We start from the raw sequence: 18622 nt of genomic DNA, 5'->3' as shown, positions 1-18622 counted from the left end.
CTGAGTGTGAAGAAGGCAAGCCAAACCCCCCTGCTAAACTTGTTTTACTAATAAAATGATGAAGGTTCACTTTAATGACCCTTGCTTTTGAAAATGAGTACTAAACACTGTGGAATCAGAAGCATTTTACTTTTTTACTTTGTTCAGAAACACATCAGTTTTACTCTTTGTAGTTACGGGGACACATTTTAATCCGGCCAGGAAGACACATCCTACCTACCTACATCGTTCTTGTTCCTGACAGTGGTACTGCATGCCAGAGAGCATGGTGTGATGGTTATTTATAGCTGAGCGGAGAAAAAAGAGATGTTAAAGATTTGTGATCTCCTCCTTTCTGGTCTGAAAATCACAGAGGAACTGTAAATTTACTTATAGCATTCCTGAGGGAAACCACATATCCTACAACTGTTATGTAATGATTGATCTGATAATGACCTGCTGGTCCACATCAAGGAAAACATCCTCTTCTTACTTTGCTACCCCATTGCTCACCAGATGGCCTTTCCTTGAGACTTGACAACTATTTGAAGTTATTACAAGTAAACTGTTTGTTGTAGACTATACTCCACTACAGCAGAAGCAAGTTTTACTAGTCAAACAATTAATAGCAACATGTCCTATAAAAACCTAACCCAACATTAATGTGAAAAGAACCATTACTCTTCAGTACTTTTGATACTGGTATAATTTAACAGTAAATAAATATAACATTTTAAATGTAGGTTTTTCCCTTTTTGCTCTTCCACCACTGCTTATATCTGTGCCCGGTCTGATTTGATCACATCTATTTCTAGTCTCTAGTCTGTAGCCTTCTATATTTCTGTGTTAATAGAGTGGTAGATAGTTTTGTTTGTGGGCTGTCTTTGTTGCGGTGCTGGCACTCAGTGAGAGCTGTGGAAAACAAGCTGACCAAGTTGACCTTTGTCTGAAAATATTCAGAGACACTGTGTTGTTCATTCTTGCATTTTATTACATTCTGGTCAGTGTGGCAGCTGAAGTCTCATGCCAAACTTTGGATGAACAAAGAGAAAGGTTTTGGTTCTTCTTCAGGAGCTTAGACTTGAGCAATTGATCTGTTAGCAAGCTATGATCCCCCCAATCTTAGTCGAAATATTAGAACTGTTATCTTTATATTAATTTCTTTATATGATGTCTGCTCTAATTTAGTAAAGAACCAGATGCTTTTATAGACTATAGCTAAATTTCCCATTAGTACTGATTTATAGTGCACCATATAGCTATGATAATATGTACTGTCTTTCATTGTTCCATATATGAACTGGAATGTCTTTCCCCGGGATCTGGACTGAAGAATTATTGTGAGCTATCTGGAAAGATGACAGGATAACCAAATTATTTGTGTAAAGCTATGACTTAATCCGTACTTTGTTTACAGTTTGAGGCCAGGAGCTTGGGACTTTTCCAACACTGTGACGAAAATTTCAACGAGGTTAAGCTCAGATTGCAACACCGCTTCAACAACAATATTCAGCTCTGTTCTCAGCAGTTTTGTTGACACATCTGTCAGTTCTACAGACTTTTCCAAAACAGGTTCCATAGACGTTTGACCTTTGTTGATCTTTTGATGCTGCAGTTGTTATGATTATATGTTCTTCTTGTCTACTGCTTACTATTCACAAAACAGTGTAGTTCTTTAAAAAAGGCACAAAACATTTGCAGCTTTAAGCCGGTCTGAAATGAGCTGATCTGGTATTTTTATTGATAACATTTGTTGCTTTAGAAGATCCAGAAGAAAAATCTCCTCCACAATGAGTAACAGTCTTTTCAAATCTCTAATTAACAGGTGTTACATCTGTTTTTGTTATTATTTTACTAGCCATGGTACTGTAAAACTAGTCCCAGTGAATGCCTGTGGATTTAAAGATTGAGCAATTACTTTTTCTCATTTCACGTCGCTAAATATTCGGTTGGTTTTGTCCCAAATAATACCTCTACAGGAGTAGTTTTCCTTTTATACATGAAACCTTTCCTGTTGCTTGTTAAAAACACTCCAAGTAAAACTTTGGTAATTCCTAACAAAAGCCACTTTCACTCTGCGTTTTTTTCCGGGAGTATTGCACTGTGCTGGAGCCGGAGAGGGGGTCCAATTTGATCCACCTCTGAGCCGGGAACATTGGCAGTAACAGAGACGAAATGATGTCGGTTTATGCCGGTGTTGTATTGAAACGTAACGGTCTTTTTCTACGCCTCTGGTTGCGGTAAAGCCAGACCACTATGTGAAAACACACAGGTTTGTGGGATTATGCCACAAACATGTGTTCAGTATGAATAAGCAAATGCGGCATATTGGCAGATATTCTTTCTGCGTTTATTGTGGGATCTCTGAAACCTAGACTGTATATAAAAGGTATTTACCCGCCAATGTGGCAGGAAGCCGTCCAACATTTAGCCACCAAACGGAAAATCTACCCGCATTTGGCACTTGGCGGGTGTTAATTTCCACCCCTGGTTACAGTCTACTATGGGTCAGTATTGTTTCCCTTGTATGACATCACTGGGTTATAAAATGTGCAAACATAATTTTCCACCATTATGATGATAATGTTGTTCTGCAGATCCAAGTGATGTGAAGTCAAAGAATGCCCTTCGAGGCTGGATTCTTAGCATTTAGTATTTACACCCATGAAGTTAGCATTCAAATTTTGCTTCTGTCTACAAAAAAGTAAATAACAAATATTTAGTGAAGCAGGTACATTCTATCACTTCATCAAAATGTTACAACCAAGTTACTAGACAGTAATCATTGTGTTTGAGTTTTGCCTTAAACTATCTTTGAATGAGAGGTTGAAAGGTTTGAGTAGCACTTGGAGTGATAATATTTTTTCTTTTAGAGTCTGTAAGATCTGGATTTTCCTGACCATGAACATCAGTTGGCTAATGAACCTTAAAACACATATACTGTGTGATTATGTTTTAGTCACTATTAGCACTTTCAAACTCCCTAATTTCCTCTCAGTTAACTGTTGAATGTAGGGGATTTGGGAAAATGTTTGGTAATATAGCTAAACCAAGGAATCTTTTTTAACAGTATTGTGTGGTCCTAATGTTGTAGTGTTGTTGATAGTATTCTTCTCTGAGTTCTCATACTTTCTTTCTTACTTTCTTATGTTTTATACTAATCATGAGTGAGTGAGTCATTTGATTGAAGACATAAATTATAGTTGGATTTTAAGACTCACGCATCAAATGTGGTTTTTTTCTACTGCAGTATAAAAAAGGATTAAATGTGTTCAATAACACCTGAAACATGAACTGGAGTGTGTGGTTGTTGCTTTCTTGTTTTCCTCTCTCTTCTTGGAGACGCTTTCTATCTGCCCACAGGGTGATGTTCCTCAGGACTTTGGCTCTAACTACCAATAAATCCTTCTCCCATCACCCTCTCTTAACATCATCTCTCATTATCGTCTCTCTGTGTCTACATCGACACACACGCACACACACAGTATCTTCACAGATGGATGTCTGTGTTGTTCAGTCTCAGTCTTAAATCTCAGGGCTTCCAATTCCTCTCTTATGCAATCCCACATCTTAATAAGTCAGTACACTTAACTGTAATTGAAAATGTCGGTTCCTGTTCATCATAGCGGTTGATGTATTGTGTATTGAGGCCAATGGAAATTCTACTTAGTGGCTTGGATTTTAAAGCTGTAGTCCATAAAGAGCCACCGCAGCTTTGATGCTTGTGTTCCATTTGTGATTTTTTTTCACTTTTTGTTGTTGTTGTTATACAGTTAAAATGTCATTGACCTACCTGGCAGTGTAATATGTTATTAGAGTATGTCATAGGATATTTTTTACCAAGGTGATGTAGGTAGATGGCACTAGGATTTTCAACTGCACATGGTTGACCTAATGAAACTGGACAATATTTATTAATAACATGGGATATGGACAGTGCCTTATTAGTGGGGAGACACTATTGGAAATTATGTTTGGTGAATAGATTATAAAGCTTTTTTAACTTGGCTTAAATTCGCCCTTTTTGGTGTTTCATGACTGTCAATATGGAGGAGGATATAATAACATTAAATGATATATAGTTTTAATTCACATTTTAACTTGAAATTTGTATTCATTTTGATTTTAAGTGATACAAGATCAAACTCTGTAGAGGTTAAGCAGGTGGATGGATGGATGGAGAATCACAACGAAGCTTGTATATTTCAGTTTATTTTTTACCATCTGTAATGTAATAACAATAATGTTTGTTGCTCACTTTGTAAAGAGTGTTTCTCTCACAGAATCTTATGTCACATTTCCATTACAGTTATTACATGGATGGCAGAGTGAACAAAGTGGAGGACTTCCTAAAAACTCGTCTGTTGGACACACTGACAGAACAGATCGCTAAAGTCACTGAGGTACTTAAGTTTCCCTCAAAGTCCTGGAATTAAAATCATCTCAGTTTATATATGATGTATGTGTGGCTGCTCAATTCATACCGTAGGTGACTTCTAGATCTGTACTGTAGATATGAAATATCTGGTATATTTCAGAGGTCACATCTCAGGTCTATTCCCTGTTAAACAACTTTACCCCATTTCTGTCAATATAGACTTTCAGATGAGCCTGCGGAAGGATAAGAAGATAATCATAAAAAATATATTTGCATTTGTTTTGAGTTTGCCAAGTTACAGATCAGCCCTCAGGTAGCTTTTGTGATGACAAAGCCAAATGTGCAAACCACATAAGTGACCCTTTAAGGTAAAATGGTTGTGTCCACCATGAGGTCATGTTATGAACACTAGCTGCTGTGGCAGACTTGCTGAGTTGTAAGAGATGAACAGCGCCAAAGTGCCTCAGGGAAAAAGAACCAATCACAGAAACAAAACTTTCAGTGAAATGTAATGGGGGTGGGATTCTCCTGTGCTTTACCACTCAGCCATAGTCAGTGGGATCAGGTTGTTGTGTTTCTTAAATGTGTATGTGTACAGTGAAGAATAAATCTTGATGTTTCTGTGTCTATTTAAATATGTTGAAGTGTTTTGTTGCCACTTTGTTGACTTTCCATCAGCTTGCATGGTCACTAAAATACAGTCAGTATCAGAAAACTATTCAGTACAACAAAACATAATTCGTCAATACCTAAACAAATTACCTGATTTACACATAAAAAAAAGTTTGATCCCATTGTAATAGCCATTTTTAAATAAAAAATAATGCATTTATTTAAAGGACCTAGAGGTTAAATCCAAATGGAGTTTTCACAAAGTTGATTTCAGCGTGGTTTTTGTTGATACAGGTTGTGAAGACACATACTCCTGGTAAGAAGGTGTGGCTGGGTGGACTGGGGCCGGCATGGGCAGGAGGCATCAGCAATCTCTCTGACACATACGCTGCTGGCTTTCTGTAAGTTCTGTCATCATACTGTAGCTTCTTGAGAAACCATTGTGGTGTGTTCAGTACATAATGATGCATTTATATGTGATATTAATGAACTGAATCAGCTGCAATAGATAATTTTTATATTAAAGTATTACAGATTATACAATACATTTAGTATTTTAGTGGCAAAATGTATCTCAATCAACAGCATATACTGTTGCATTCCTGGTATTTTTCTTTCTGTGTCTATGTGTTCATGTGTATTCCAGGTGGGTGAACACGCTGGGTATGGCTGCTTTGCAAGGGATTGATGTTGTCTTGCGTCACTCATTCTTTGACTACGGATACACACACCTTGTGGACCAGCACTTTAACCCTTTACCTGTAAGCATCTCAATTTCAGTTCAGCAAGGATTAGAATGGCTATTGGTTAGCATTGTCAGGGCCTTGATTCACCCTTCTTCATCATAATAACGAACACCTGACCTTAGCAGTCCTGTTACACTCTGGACCTTTTCTGTACCATACCCAGTGCCTCGGTGGCACCTCTCGCTCTTTCCCGTGGGAGCTATTAGGTGAGATGAAAGGCGTTTATTGGTGATGAGTGGTTAGACGCGGGGGCGAAATGCCATGTAACCTTAGCCTTTTGTCAGTACCTCAGGACAGTGTCACTGCTCCCCTCAACCCCCATCACAACTGTGTGCTTCTCTGTGCGGGAAGGTCGGCTGTTGAGAGATCTGCAACCTGAGATGCTGATACACAGGCATGTTAGTAAAATAGCCTGCAACACTGTGTGAAATGGAACTGCCCCATCCCAGGTTCCTCCATGGTTTGGTCTGAACCGTGCAGAGACAGAAATACAAGAAGCTTAGTCCACAACACTGTATTGATCATCTGAACTACGCTGTTGTTGTATTAAGTTGAGTCGATGAGGGGCAAAGAATTTTGACACAGATGTGTAGGATCTATACTTCTGAAGTCATTATGATATTCCTTGGTATTTTATTTCTTTAAAAAAAGGGAGACTTAATTCTTGTCTTAGTGTTAAACTGATCTCATTTGCTCGGGGGAAATGATGGAGTATGAAGGAGTGATAAAATGCTGCCATGAGCCAAGTTCTTAAAAAAGATTTATTAATTCATAAAAAATGGTTTATATTAAGCTGAGGCAGATCAGGGGTGAGAGGCTTTCATTAAGGAGGTGTACAGTAAATCATTGTTTCTACTATGAAAAGGAAAGATTTTGGAATCAAGGCATTAATCAAACACTTGTTATTATTCAAGATTCTTCTATTCTTGCATTGGTCAGAAAAAGCTGCTAGAATAACTACTGGCAATCCCAAAATACTGTTTTAATGTTATTGGGCTCGAAATCAACTAAATCCCTCATTAGTTCTCTCTGGCAGGCATGCACTTTCCTCTGCCTCACTTCAACAAAGGATATTAAACAATCGAGATGGCTTTATTTTTCTTCCCTCTTCGTCTCCATTATTTTTGTGGGACTGATGGTCTCCTGCTAGGATCACAATGCTTTTAACATGGCTGGATGTCTAAAGGCTGCAACGGCCTACCTGCTGAGAGAATTCACTGCAGGGCCAACCTGTCCTCTGCATTGGAAATTTATGACTTGGCCCTTTCCCCTATAGGATGACTCCCACATTGGTGGAATCCAGTCCAAGCCTTCTGCCCGCTGAATGACTCAACCCCTTCACCTTTTTCCGCACTTATGCCTTTTCTTTTTTCTTACGTGCTCTTCTGTCCCAATCGTCCCCTCGTCGTCTTTTTTCGTCGTGTTTTGTTTTGTTCATACTCTACATGTGTCTGTTGTCTCCCTCCAGAGGTTGTAAACCCTTAAACTAAAATGATGGTTGTTCTTGTCTGAGATTCATGCTTTGAGAAGCAGAATGGTAGTACTTAGTGTCTGGCAGTAGGCGAAGGCATATTGCTCCTGTCTGAAATAATTGCCCTTCAAATGCTCTGAGAGAGAAACTTTCTGGTGAATCAATACAGTTGTCTAGCCCTCAAATAGTCAGAAAAAAATATTTATTTCTCAGACACAAAGCAGGGAGATGAGGCAATAGGATAATTGTACATATGTTTACCCTTTCCGAGTTTTCTGTTCCTTTTAATGGCTGTTATCTATTTAATATTTTACGAGAAACCCAATTAGAGCCTGCGGAAGATTGTTAACTTCTTCATGTACTTGGTTTAATTAAAAACACTAAAATGTTGAGCTTCCCGCTAGATGCAGTGCAATAATACAACCTCATACTTTGATCTTTGGATTCTTGGGGATTAACAGGCACAAGTAATCACGGCAGTCTGATTCTCATTTGCCCTATTTAGTTAAACACTAAAGGTTAATTGTTATTCTCCTTGTTATTGTCCTCTTATTACCTTAACTGTGCAGCTGAGGTTTGATTGGTCTCTGGAGTATGGTTTTACTTTTCTGGAGTCCTTGACATTTGTCTTTCTCTTTATTTTTTGGTCTGTATGGTATTACAGTGTCTTTCTGCCCGTCTGTCATTCTATCCAGAGAAGCATAGTTGGGGGCAGAACAAACAGGGAGACAGACATGCTATTAGATAGGAAAATGGGCAGACAGTCAGTCCGCTGATTTAGGACCTCAGCTGAAATTTTTCCTAAAAAATCCAGTATCATGTCCCGCCAATTCCTGGTCTGGTCTGTGATTTTAACACAGACGTAGTTTAAAATGTATACATTTTTTACAAATTTAAACCCAAACTAAGAGTATAGCATGGCTTTGGCCATCTTTCACAAATAAATCTCCAGACTCATAACTGTTCTTTGTTTTATACACTGTGTATTAATCATAGATCACAGTTCTGGCCATACATTCATCCACACACTCCTTTGCCTGTGGCCAACACTATACAGTTCCATACTGTGCTCTGCTTCTTCGATGCCTTGGCAGCAAATTAAGTTAAAGCCTGCATGGAAAAAAGAAGCCCTTAAATGTTGCCATATGCAGGATTGCATGGGAACTTCCTGAGGAACACATGTTGTTCTGGGTCTCTCGGAGAGGTGTTGAGTCTGTGTAGTCTATAGAGTGAGACACAGTATGGTGGACCACTCAACAATGATAACAGAAAACAGCAATTCATGATGGAGCATAATATTTTGTAAAAATGTCATATTTAAGAGCTGTCAATTCTAAACGGGTCAGCAGTTGTTAGATACAATGTGACATGTTACACGGGACAATCAGCTCCAGCTAAATGTTGGGTGTCAAAGTGCTGACACATTTGGATTTGCCATTTTGTGGAATATATCACTTTCCTCACCCTGTCACAAACTAGCTGCTTTGCTGGCACGTTCTTGATTCTCACAGTTTGAAAAACTTAATCTGTTTCTACAATCACCAGGATATTTCATGGCTGAATAAACAAAATAGAGATTTTAGCAATATTTCCTTTCAATGGAATCCAGAATCCAACACTTGTAAATAAAGAGTCTCAATAAAAAAAAGATTTACCTTTACTTTTAAATACTGTGGAGTTAGCAGTGCTTTTAAACAGTTTTCCCCGTGGGTCAGATCAGGTCTTTAAAACTTCATTTCCACACCTGCGTGCTTTTACATTGTATCTTTAAACAACAACCCAGCAAATCCTGTCCTCAGCATTGTGAGGATACAATTAACCTATACTATCGCAATAATGATGCCAAATGTCTGTCTGCGTGTGTGTGTTCGAATGGTGTTGCCCTTACAGGATTACTGGTTCTCTCTGGTCTTCAAGCGTCTCGTCGGTCCAAGGGTTTTAGCTGTGCGGGTGGCTGGACTGCAGAGGAAGCCACAACCAGGACGAGTCATACGAGACAAGCTACGCATCTACGCCCACTGTACCAGCTACTACAAGTATGTGCTACAGCTGAACCACCTTGGATTAGTTTGTAACCTGCACATAAACACAGCAGGAGTGTATATTATCATTATATACTGTGATCTTGTCATTTTTTTTCATTTGAGACTGACAGACGGCAAAGCACACATCCTCTAGCCTTTCATTGATGTGTAGCTATACTTTGGGAATGTTCTTGAAGATTTAGATGGAAAACAGACTGTGGCTTTAACTTTTTCTACTCCCTGTGTTGACCTGAGGCTTAATGTCTGGTGGGGAAGAACAAAATCCCTTGCCGACCCATTCGGCATCCCATAAATAAGCAGACGGCAGACACCCGCTCATTCACAGCTCAGAGCCTATAAAACTTAACGGGTATCACTTATCAGATGTGTGGGTTCTGCCTCCCTGCCGTCAAAGAGCCGCTGAAAGGTGTGCGAGGCCTTTATCCCATCTCAGATTGGCTGGAGGGGGTATTCGAGGGGGAGGGGGAGGGACAATAAGGCGGTCTGTGCCGGGATGAGATAAAGAGTACCACCAGGGCCTGTTCAAGGTTATCATTTAACCCAGAGGCTGTCAGCACCAGGCTAGACTTACTGCCTTACTCTAGACAAGGCTCGTTTACAGGTGGAGCATCTCTTAGAAAAATAGTGGAGCGCTGCACAGATAGATGGTCGATAAATGGGCTGGAGTTGCATAACAGCCTGATGACATGCACGCAGATATTTGAAATAGTTTTCAACAAGTGTACTCACTCCCGATATGTATGGTGAATTTGGGAGTAAACCGATGCCATGAGGTGCCGCTCAGCACCACTCAACATACCAATCATCCCTGGACTAATTATCAGACAGTGAAACACTAAAGCAATCCTTCTTGAATCCAAAGCCAGCATTTCTGCCGCTTTGTGGTTTACGCAGTCAGGCCTTAAGTGGACGACGTGTCGAAGTCTTAGTGGTTTCACTATACTGTGTAAGACAGCAAAGACTATAAATGTGCTCAGGCAATCAGATGTTTGAAAAGCCTTTGCATATTAGATATTTGACTTTCACTGCCATCTTACCCCTTTTAGTGGTTTGCGTGGCATTTTTTTCACTTTCCAGCAATGCTCCAACATCAAACGGCATCAACACATGTTTATGTTCCTGGTTTGGATCTCTGAGAACCTAAAGAGCCTGAGAAAACATTATCTCTCCCTCCATCTAACCATCTGATTTATCATTCGGGGCCATGGTCCACGTTTCTCAGAAACAAGAGTCAGAAACACAGCGTTCCCATCAATAGTACAATACTATATTTCTCTTGGTAAATGTATTGAATATTGGATGTCTTGCAGGGTTAATGAAATAAATGGCTCACCCTGGGCTCAAAAGAAGAAAGATAAACATCGAATCAAAAATGAGACAAGATATTTTGGGGGTGGCAACTGCGAGAGATGTCAACCAAACCGTTCAGCCAAAGCACAGCCCTGACCCTGAACACCAAGGCCGACATGTGTTATTCACTACAGCTGTGTTGTCTTTGTCCTCATATCTGGGCCCTTATTAAATTTTATCATGTTTATCTTATCTGTCTCGCTTAGTTATTTACCTCTGGCCAGTATCCCTATCAAGTTGTGTCCCCGGCGCTTTGCTCTCAGGAGAGAGACTTAAACACTGTTGTTTGTGTAACTCAAGAAGTGTTGCCCGTTGTGTTCACACCCTACATCAGACCCCGGACCATACAGCGACAGGTTTTAATATTGGATAGTGTACAAGAGAAGCAAAACTTTTTCACCAGATAGCTTTAATAGGGATGATAAAGGCTTCGGAAATGAAATGCGGTTTATCATGGTTCATACTAAATATAGATGATATGTCTTATGCTATGATCGCCTGCTTAGCAATGGAATTCCATTGTTGAGCAGGCTTTATCTTATTTTATTATTTTTCTGCAAGCCTTTTGATCTAGATTAGATCAAAGAGTTGTGGTTTGATTCTTATCCTATATGTGATTAAAATACAGTATCACAGACTTTCTTCTTTGTAGTCATCTTTAATTATAGAGAATTGTATTCAACATGGCAATGTAATATATAACGAATTCCTATTAACAGATGTGGAGAGGAGCCTCTTTTTGCTTTTTTTGTTGTGTCCTGATTGTCCTTAATGTACAGGGAAATTAATGTAATGTTGTTCATCATTTTCTTTACGGTACCAGTCATAACTATGTGAGGGGGTCCATAACAATCTACATCATCAACCTGCATCGGTCACGAAAGAAAATCAAGTTGGCAGGGACGTTACGGAACAACACTGTCCATCAGTACCTACTGCAACCCTACGGCACTGACGGACTCAGAGCCAAGTTAGTATCTCTTCCTCTGTCTCTCTGGCTCATACACATGCACACATATGCATGCACAGGGGGAATACAATGATTGTTTTCTATCTAAACAACAATGTGGTCTTCTTATAGAGTATCCCGTTCCATTTCTTCATGCAGATCAAACAAGACGAATTCACTGGTGAGAGACCCAGTTTACCAAAACAGCTGTACAAGCCTTTCACTCCCAAACACAAGCCAAAAACTTTTTCAAAGATTTTTCCTCTAATGATGAAAACCTTGGTTGAAGAAGGTTTAAAAAGTAATTATGATTATCTGAAACTTTTAAAGGGGAACAATGACTGAGCCCAGAGTTCCAGTGTGTTTGTGCCTCCGTCTCATTCTGTTTTTATGGCCTACAACAGATGTTTTATGACTTTTCATGTCCTTTCATAGTAATCCCATTTTAAGTCTAAATTCTGTTCTACTAACAATTATATTATAAGTATAACACAATTGTATGTTTCGCTCTATGTAACAAGGTAATATAATTCATATTGCCTTAAAATGTCTCTTAAAATTAAAGCTTTATGCTCTCAGTCTCTTCCTCTCTCCTTTTAGCCCACAGCCTGTTATTGTGACTCAGACTTTAAGCCTCAAATCCTGGAATAACAGCCTAATGACTCAGGACTGTGTGTGTGTGTGTGTGTGTGTGTGTGTGTGTGGGGTTGTGTGCGTCTTTTGTGCTATACGATACCTATATACGCCTTAATTGAGGCTCAGGCATGATCCTTCAATAACAGCATAATGACAGAGGATGTTTTAGGTGTTAGAACAGGATTGCAAGGCACCTAATGGAGAACAACCTAACGATGGGCCTTAAGTGCTTTCCTTTACCACCGGCAGCGCAGAGAGACTTTAATGAAGAATGAAGAAACACCAGATGTCTATAAATTTGTCTGAGACTGTCTGGGACTTTTTAACACTGGCCAAGTATTGAGGTCAATGCACGTTTGATACATAACTTGTACTTATTGCGCATAATTTAATTTGCTATTATATTTGAATTTGAGGTTTGCGTAAACAAACACAAACAAACCACAGGACCTAATCCCTGTATTATTGTGAACTTTACAATATAACAATAAAAAATGGTTACTAATAACAGCAGCACTTTAAGTTTAAATGTTGTGTGTTAATTGTGTCATAAAGTACAAATACAGTATGAGGAGGAAATTTCTCTTTAGAACATGATTTATTATATTGCCTATCACAATTAACTGATTTGCTGTTAATATACTTAAATAATATCTTGTATAGATAAAGAGGAACTAGGCATTTTTAGATTTAAAAAATGTGAAAGTCACACTGAGCATGACTGTCCTACTGTATTTTTTAAATTTGAATTTAAATTAATTATTGTACAATCTTCCTGTGATAATTATCTTCATGTTCAGCCCATAATCTGTTTGTAAAAGGGTGCACCTTAACTTTTTACTGTGACGTGTTATCGCTACTCTTCAATAATGTTTCATATTGTTTGAAATGTTTTGTTCAGGCAAAACTATTACTATATATTGTTGATGCTATGTCGGGTGTGGTGTATAACATAATTAAATAAATAAAGCTATTAATAGCCTTTACAAAAAGCAGACATAAAGCAACTCATTGTTTTCGCTGCGCAAATAAATACGGGAAGGTGAAACATTTGCTTCTTGTACCAGGACAAAGCTGCATGTGAGCATTTACCTAACAGTTTTAAGTTAGCAGCATTTCTCAGTTGCACTTACTGTGTATCTAGTTTGTGTTGCAATTGATCCTCCCTTCCCAGAATACAAAGGAAAAGTTTTAGCTGTTTGCAAAAAGCGAACTTATTTTACTTTTACACTATGAAATGTTGAATAAACAGTATTATAGCGTCTCAGGCAAAGGTATATTTTTGTAACATGAAATTATATACAAATAATAATTTTAATATGATTTGTCTTTGAAATCCTTATTTAAGATTTTTAAATTCATTTTAATAGTTTTTGTAACTCTATAACTTGTACTGCTGAAGTAGCCTATTTACTTTGCTTTAAGTCTTCAAAATATACTATTTCAATCCAAACTGTAGATAAAACTATGCAGTTGTGAAATTGCAATATTGTAACAACAGCACCCCCAAGAGTACAACTGACAGAATCATAACCCTTAAAGGCAGAAGGTGTGTGGAATGATCCAGACTTGCATATCTTTTGTTGATGAGGTAAAAAACCTTATCAACTACCTTTACTGCCTTATCTTCATTTCGCATATTTTATTACAACTACCAGATTTATGTGTCAGAAGGGGGACTGTCAAGTGTCTCACAGAGCTAATTCAGTCTGTATTTCCTGTTTTCTTTTCTTTGTAGACATGTCCAGCTGAACGGACAGAAGCTGCTTATGGTGGACAATGAGACATTCCCGGAGTTGAAGCCTAAGACATTGAGGGCTGGACGGACTATAGCCATGCCTCCCATGACCATAGGCTTTTATGTCATCAAAAACATTAACGCATATGCCTGCCGAAGATAACATTGACCCTTCATCCCTGAGATACCGGTGTGATGCACAAAAGGCCGTCAAACCACCAACCCTCCTCCAGTTTCACCCAAAGCTTTAAAAAAAAAAGTGTGGCTCTTCATTTTTTTCACCTTTCTGGAAAACACAAGGAGGTCAGACAACCACGTTGTTAGGATTTTTGCTCATGGACACTTAAGGACACTTGATTTGAACACAAAACGATCATGTAGTTTAACAACAGCCTCTTTGAAACCGTTATTTCAATGGAAATATTTAAACCTCTCTACCAAATTATGCCTTTTCCTTGTTCTCTTCTCCGGTCCAACAAAGACTTGCCCAACACGCATAAAAAGGGCTGCACTGAACACTTTTAATTTCCTTTCACCATCAATTCCTCATATGCTACAAGACTTGTATGGACAGTGATTATTTTATGCCTTTTTATGAAGTTTTGTAGTTACAAAAAGTCCATTCTTTGACTTTTAGTTAAGCTATATTTTCTTCTTTTGGGATGTCAAACCAAGGGTTTGCTATCTGTGCATCTGCCAAGAGAGGCTTTTTTTCCGAATCCTTCACTGTCAGGCAGACAAAAAGGTATGAGAGACAACTCTCAACAGGTAGCATTTCTGAAGCATACACAAGTCAATCTCAGTTTGACTTGATCCTTTCCACAAAGAGAAAATGCTAGGATGTGTGTGTGTGCGCGTGTGCGTGTGCGTGTGCGTGTGTGTGTGTGTGTGTGTGTAAGCTCATGCCTGGACTAACCAAGTGCTCTGTGTGTATGTGTGTGTTTTATTGATAAAGCTACTGATGTGTCTGTCCAGTCTGTTTGATGTGCCTTTGATGAAAGATGCATTTCTTCCCGTGCCATATCAAGTGGATTAAAGGGAAAATCTGTTTCTTCTAAAGGCTGTTATTTTAGGGGTGTGACGATACAGTTAGCTCACGAGACGAGACAATACATGATATTGGGTTCACAAGAACGAGATGAGATGAGACGTTTGAATACTATTTATAGGAAATCTTCGATGACGAACGATATGACTGGAAAAATTGTTTTTTATTTGACGAAAAGTCACAAAATGCAGAAGTGCAGATGCATTTTGAAATGTTGCTTACATATTGTTGGTGCCTTGTCTGTCACTCTGTGGCTGTTTATTGTTTCCACCGGGTACCCAAAATGCTGCCAAACAAACGATTTAAAAGTGGCGGGGGCATCTTCTATGCTAATGTCACCTTCACACACCGTCATGCTGATATCATGAGACAGCTTTTCACCTCGACAAGAAATATCATCACGTTTTAATATTGCAAGGTTTCGTCACACCCCTACTGTTTTTGTATGTTTTGTGTATCATTACTTTTCTGCTGCAGGTTTTAATCTGTTTAACTGCAGAGTACGATAGCCAGGATGTCTTGTTGGTACTGTTTGGCAATGCACATCGAATGAACAATGTGAACCCATCCATAACATTTGTCCTCACATTGCCTGCAGCCACAAAATCTGGGTTTTGCTTTAGATTCAAAACTTATAAAATACCAGTTCAGTTCAGGTGTATTTGAACCTATCTCACTATCTTCAGTGTGATCTCACGTTTTATAATCTTTTGCTGCTAGGGTTTTTTTGTACTAAATTTACATTATATATTTTACAGAATTTTGTACAAATTTACTGTCATGTTATTAGATGATGTATTGTACATAAAACAAGAGTGATGAAAATAAGTGATTTAAGCTTGGTAAGTTTACTTACACACCTAATTTATATAATTAAATACTTTGCTTTGTTTTTACATTTCTATTATAAAAGACTCAGTTATTTTAGTGACACTAATGCCCAACTCTAAAGAAAAATCTAAAATAATTTTAAGAATGTATTCATTGACTAACAGGTTGAAGGAGTGACTGTGTTAAAATGCAAACGTCAGTGTGACAATTTGCAAGAAAAGGGCTTTCCTTAAGATGGTTTATGGTTCATAACCCATGTTTCACATCTGCATTTATTTTTGTTTTATTTCATAATATTTTAAGGATCTTATTTAAAGAGGGGCTCGTTATTCTCTAGACTAAAACCAACAGATTGAGTCAAAAATGTTGTTCATGTACTCTGAATTGACATGAATAAGAACAAAGATAGCATTTCTAGACTCTTAGATGGTGGAAACAGGAGCAGGTTCAGTGTCTGAATTTATTAAATATAAAGATATAATTTGTCCTCTGAATGTGTTCATAGTTAATGTAGAGGTGTTTATATTTCTTTTGGAGAGCATTATTTTAATATGTGAAGTGTGCCTATATATTATTTTTTGTAAAGAAATGTTTACATTGATAATAAACACTTACAAATACCTAAGAAGTCATGTTTGTTCTGTATATTCAGAGAAATCTGCACTAAAGCAGGGAATGCATTCCAGCTCACTACACTGCATACAACTGAGGATTTGGTCCCATCATGCGAATTAACATTGAGCAATGCAACGGGACTCAGTTCTCAGGATATGACAGGGATCTGCAGAAGCAAGTGGTTGCAATAGAAGAAAATGAGAATGAGATGAGCGAACCTGATTTATATTTGCACGGGAGCACAAAGAAAAGCAGAAATACCCTCGTAGAATAAGAACCTATCAATAAAAACTGTAATTCTAGCTGAGTCCTTGAACAAAGGTACTGGAGTATTAAAGGTTCTGCTGGTGGCATACACATTCGCTCTTACAAACAGATACTGTTACACTCTGTGGCCCCAGATGTGAAAGCAGCTGGAGCAAGTCTTTGTAGTGGGAAGAGTGCTGTCTTGTCACTGCATGAGGCAGCTGCTGATGGGAAACATGAAGCCAGGATGGGCTAAAACCTCGAGATCTTAGCTTTGGCCCAGACAGACTAAACCTGGGCCAGACCTGGCTCTGTGTCTGCTGATGAATAGACACCTGGGATCTGCGTGGTAGAATCATGTAGAAGGAAGATGAAGGACTACGGTTAGATCTTGTGGGCCCCTGGATTAAAATGCTTGTCTGTTCAGACAGAAAACTGCACTGAAATGATTTCTATAGAAAGCAAGACTGGCTGAACTGTATTGAAGTTTCATGACAGTGAGTCATTAACACTGGCGGCCCTTCAAGATCCGTGATCCAAAGCATGTACCTTTAATTATATTTTTGTTTTAAGTTCCATTCATGAGAAATGGGCTCTAGCTTTCATGTAAGTAGCAGAAATGTTTGGTCTCAGAAATGAACTTCAGGAACAGTCCCATTTTACATGTGGTTGATTTCAAACAGGCCAACGTTGTTGATGTGTCAGAATAAAACCAGACTCGTTAACACCTGGACCATTTAATCACGGGCCTCAGGAAGAGAAAACTATTATTCATTATACTGTGAGGGCCATACATACTATATATGCACATTTAGATGAATATGGAGACATGCTTTATTTGCAAAGCACATACAAACCTGCAAAACAGAGAGTGAAAGAGCAGAAAGATATTAACTTTGTCAAGAAAATAGCTTGAAATTGGTTGTCAGTAAAATGTTCTAAGACAATTTTTATGTTTGATACATGCATCAAAAATTGTATGCCAGGGTGAGATGTAATCTAAATAACTTCTAGTTTGAAACAGGACCAACATAAAATTTAAAGTATGTTTGCTGTGTAAATTGAGCACCCCTGAGCTGTAAGTGAAGAATTAACAATAACTGACCAAAGTGATAATGATCAATGAGGCCTTAGCAAACTTCCTGACAATTAGACCAGGATCTTATCAAACCAGTCCATGCCAATGGTTTTGTTTGGCAAACGCTGGTTCATATAAACCTGTACCTTGTGATAACAACCGCTGAGCGTCACTTCCTCGTACAAAATCTAATTGTGTTGTGATTTTGGAGGACTGCACCGTGTCTGGCCACTTCTGCGTGACAGTGCCTCCTTAGTGGAGGTAACTGTTACCCAGGGCTGCCTAACACTGTTTATACTCAGTGATCCATTTTGAGACATGCAAGGCCCCCTCGCCCTGTTAGCATACACTGAGGATTTCATGATGTTTACTCTGTATATACAGGAGTCAGCTTAAATAAGATTTCCATGAATGCTGGATCCCCAGAAAACTGATGGACTAGATTAGACTTTGGCCCACAACGTAGAACTCTTGGCATTTTGGACCACTTTGACCCAAGCAAGGTTAATAAAATATAAATATTTACGTTACTATGGGGTTCTTTGCTCTGCTCAGAAGCCAAGCATACAATCTGCGCTGAATATTATGATACAACACAGGTTTGTTGTAGCAATCAATACAGTCTCTGAGAAACAGCCTGGTGTTTTGGTGTGTTTGTGTTTGTTTATATGCAGCATACATGGTCGGCCGATTTATCGGGCTGATATTTGGCATTTTGAGATAATCGTCATCGGCCGATACCTGCACTCACGAGGCTGATATACCTTCATGACATCCCATTCTAAATCCATAGGCATTAATATGGAGTTGGCCCCCCCTTTGCAGCTATAACAGCTTCTGTTCCTCTGGAAAGGCTTTCTACAGGATTTTAGAGTTTGTCTGTGGGAGCTGTTTCCCATT

The 18622-nt window shown here is 38.6% G+C and overlaps 1 protein-coding gene across 5 annotated transcripts in view; it reads left to right on the top strand.

Moving 5' to 3' along the window:
- Positions 1-16403, top strand: part of hpse2 (heparanase 2) — a 57159-nt gene extending 40756 nt beyond the window's left edge. Inside the window, exons 7-13 of one of the 5 annotated variants that reach the window (XM_046071357.1) lie at positions 4289-4382; positions 5264-5370; positions 5616-5730; positions 9077-9222; positions 11405-11551; positions 11690-11711; positions 13905-16403. In XM_046071357.1, coding sequence (XP_045927313.1) covers positions 4289-4382; positions 5264-5370; positions 5616-5730; positions 9077-9222; positions 11405-11551; positions 11690-11711; positions 13905-13949 — 676 coding nt within the window. In that variant the 3' untranslated portion in view covers positions 13950-16403. Of the gene's footprint in view, positions 1-4288; positions 4383-5263; positions 5371-5615; positions 5731-9076; positions 9223-11404; positions 11552-11662; positions 12109-13904 lie in introns of those variants that run through there. The other 4 variants (XM_046071356.1, XM_046071352.1, XM_046071355.1 and 1 more) reach the window with 4 other exon arrangements.
- The last annotated feature ends 2219 nt before the right edge of the window (positions 16404-18622 follow it).

The sequence above is a fragment of the Micropterus dolomieu genome, linkage group LG15, assembly GCF_021292245.1.
Source record: "Micropterus dolomieu isolate WLL.071019.BEF.003 ecotype Adirondacks linkage group LG15, ASM2129224v1, whole genome shotgun sequence".
NCBI lineage: Eukaryota > Metazoa > Chordata > Actinopteri > Centrarchiformes > Centrarchidae > Micropterus > Micropterus dolomieu.
This window is presented reverse-complemented; position numbering and strand designations above follow the sequence as displayed.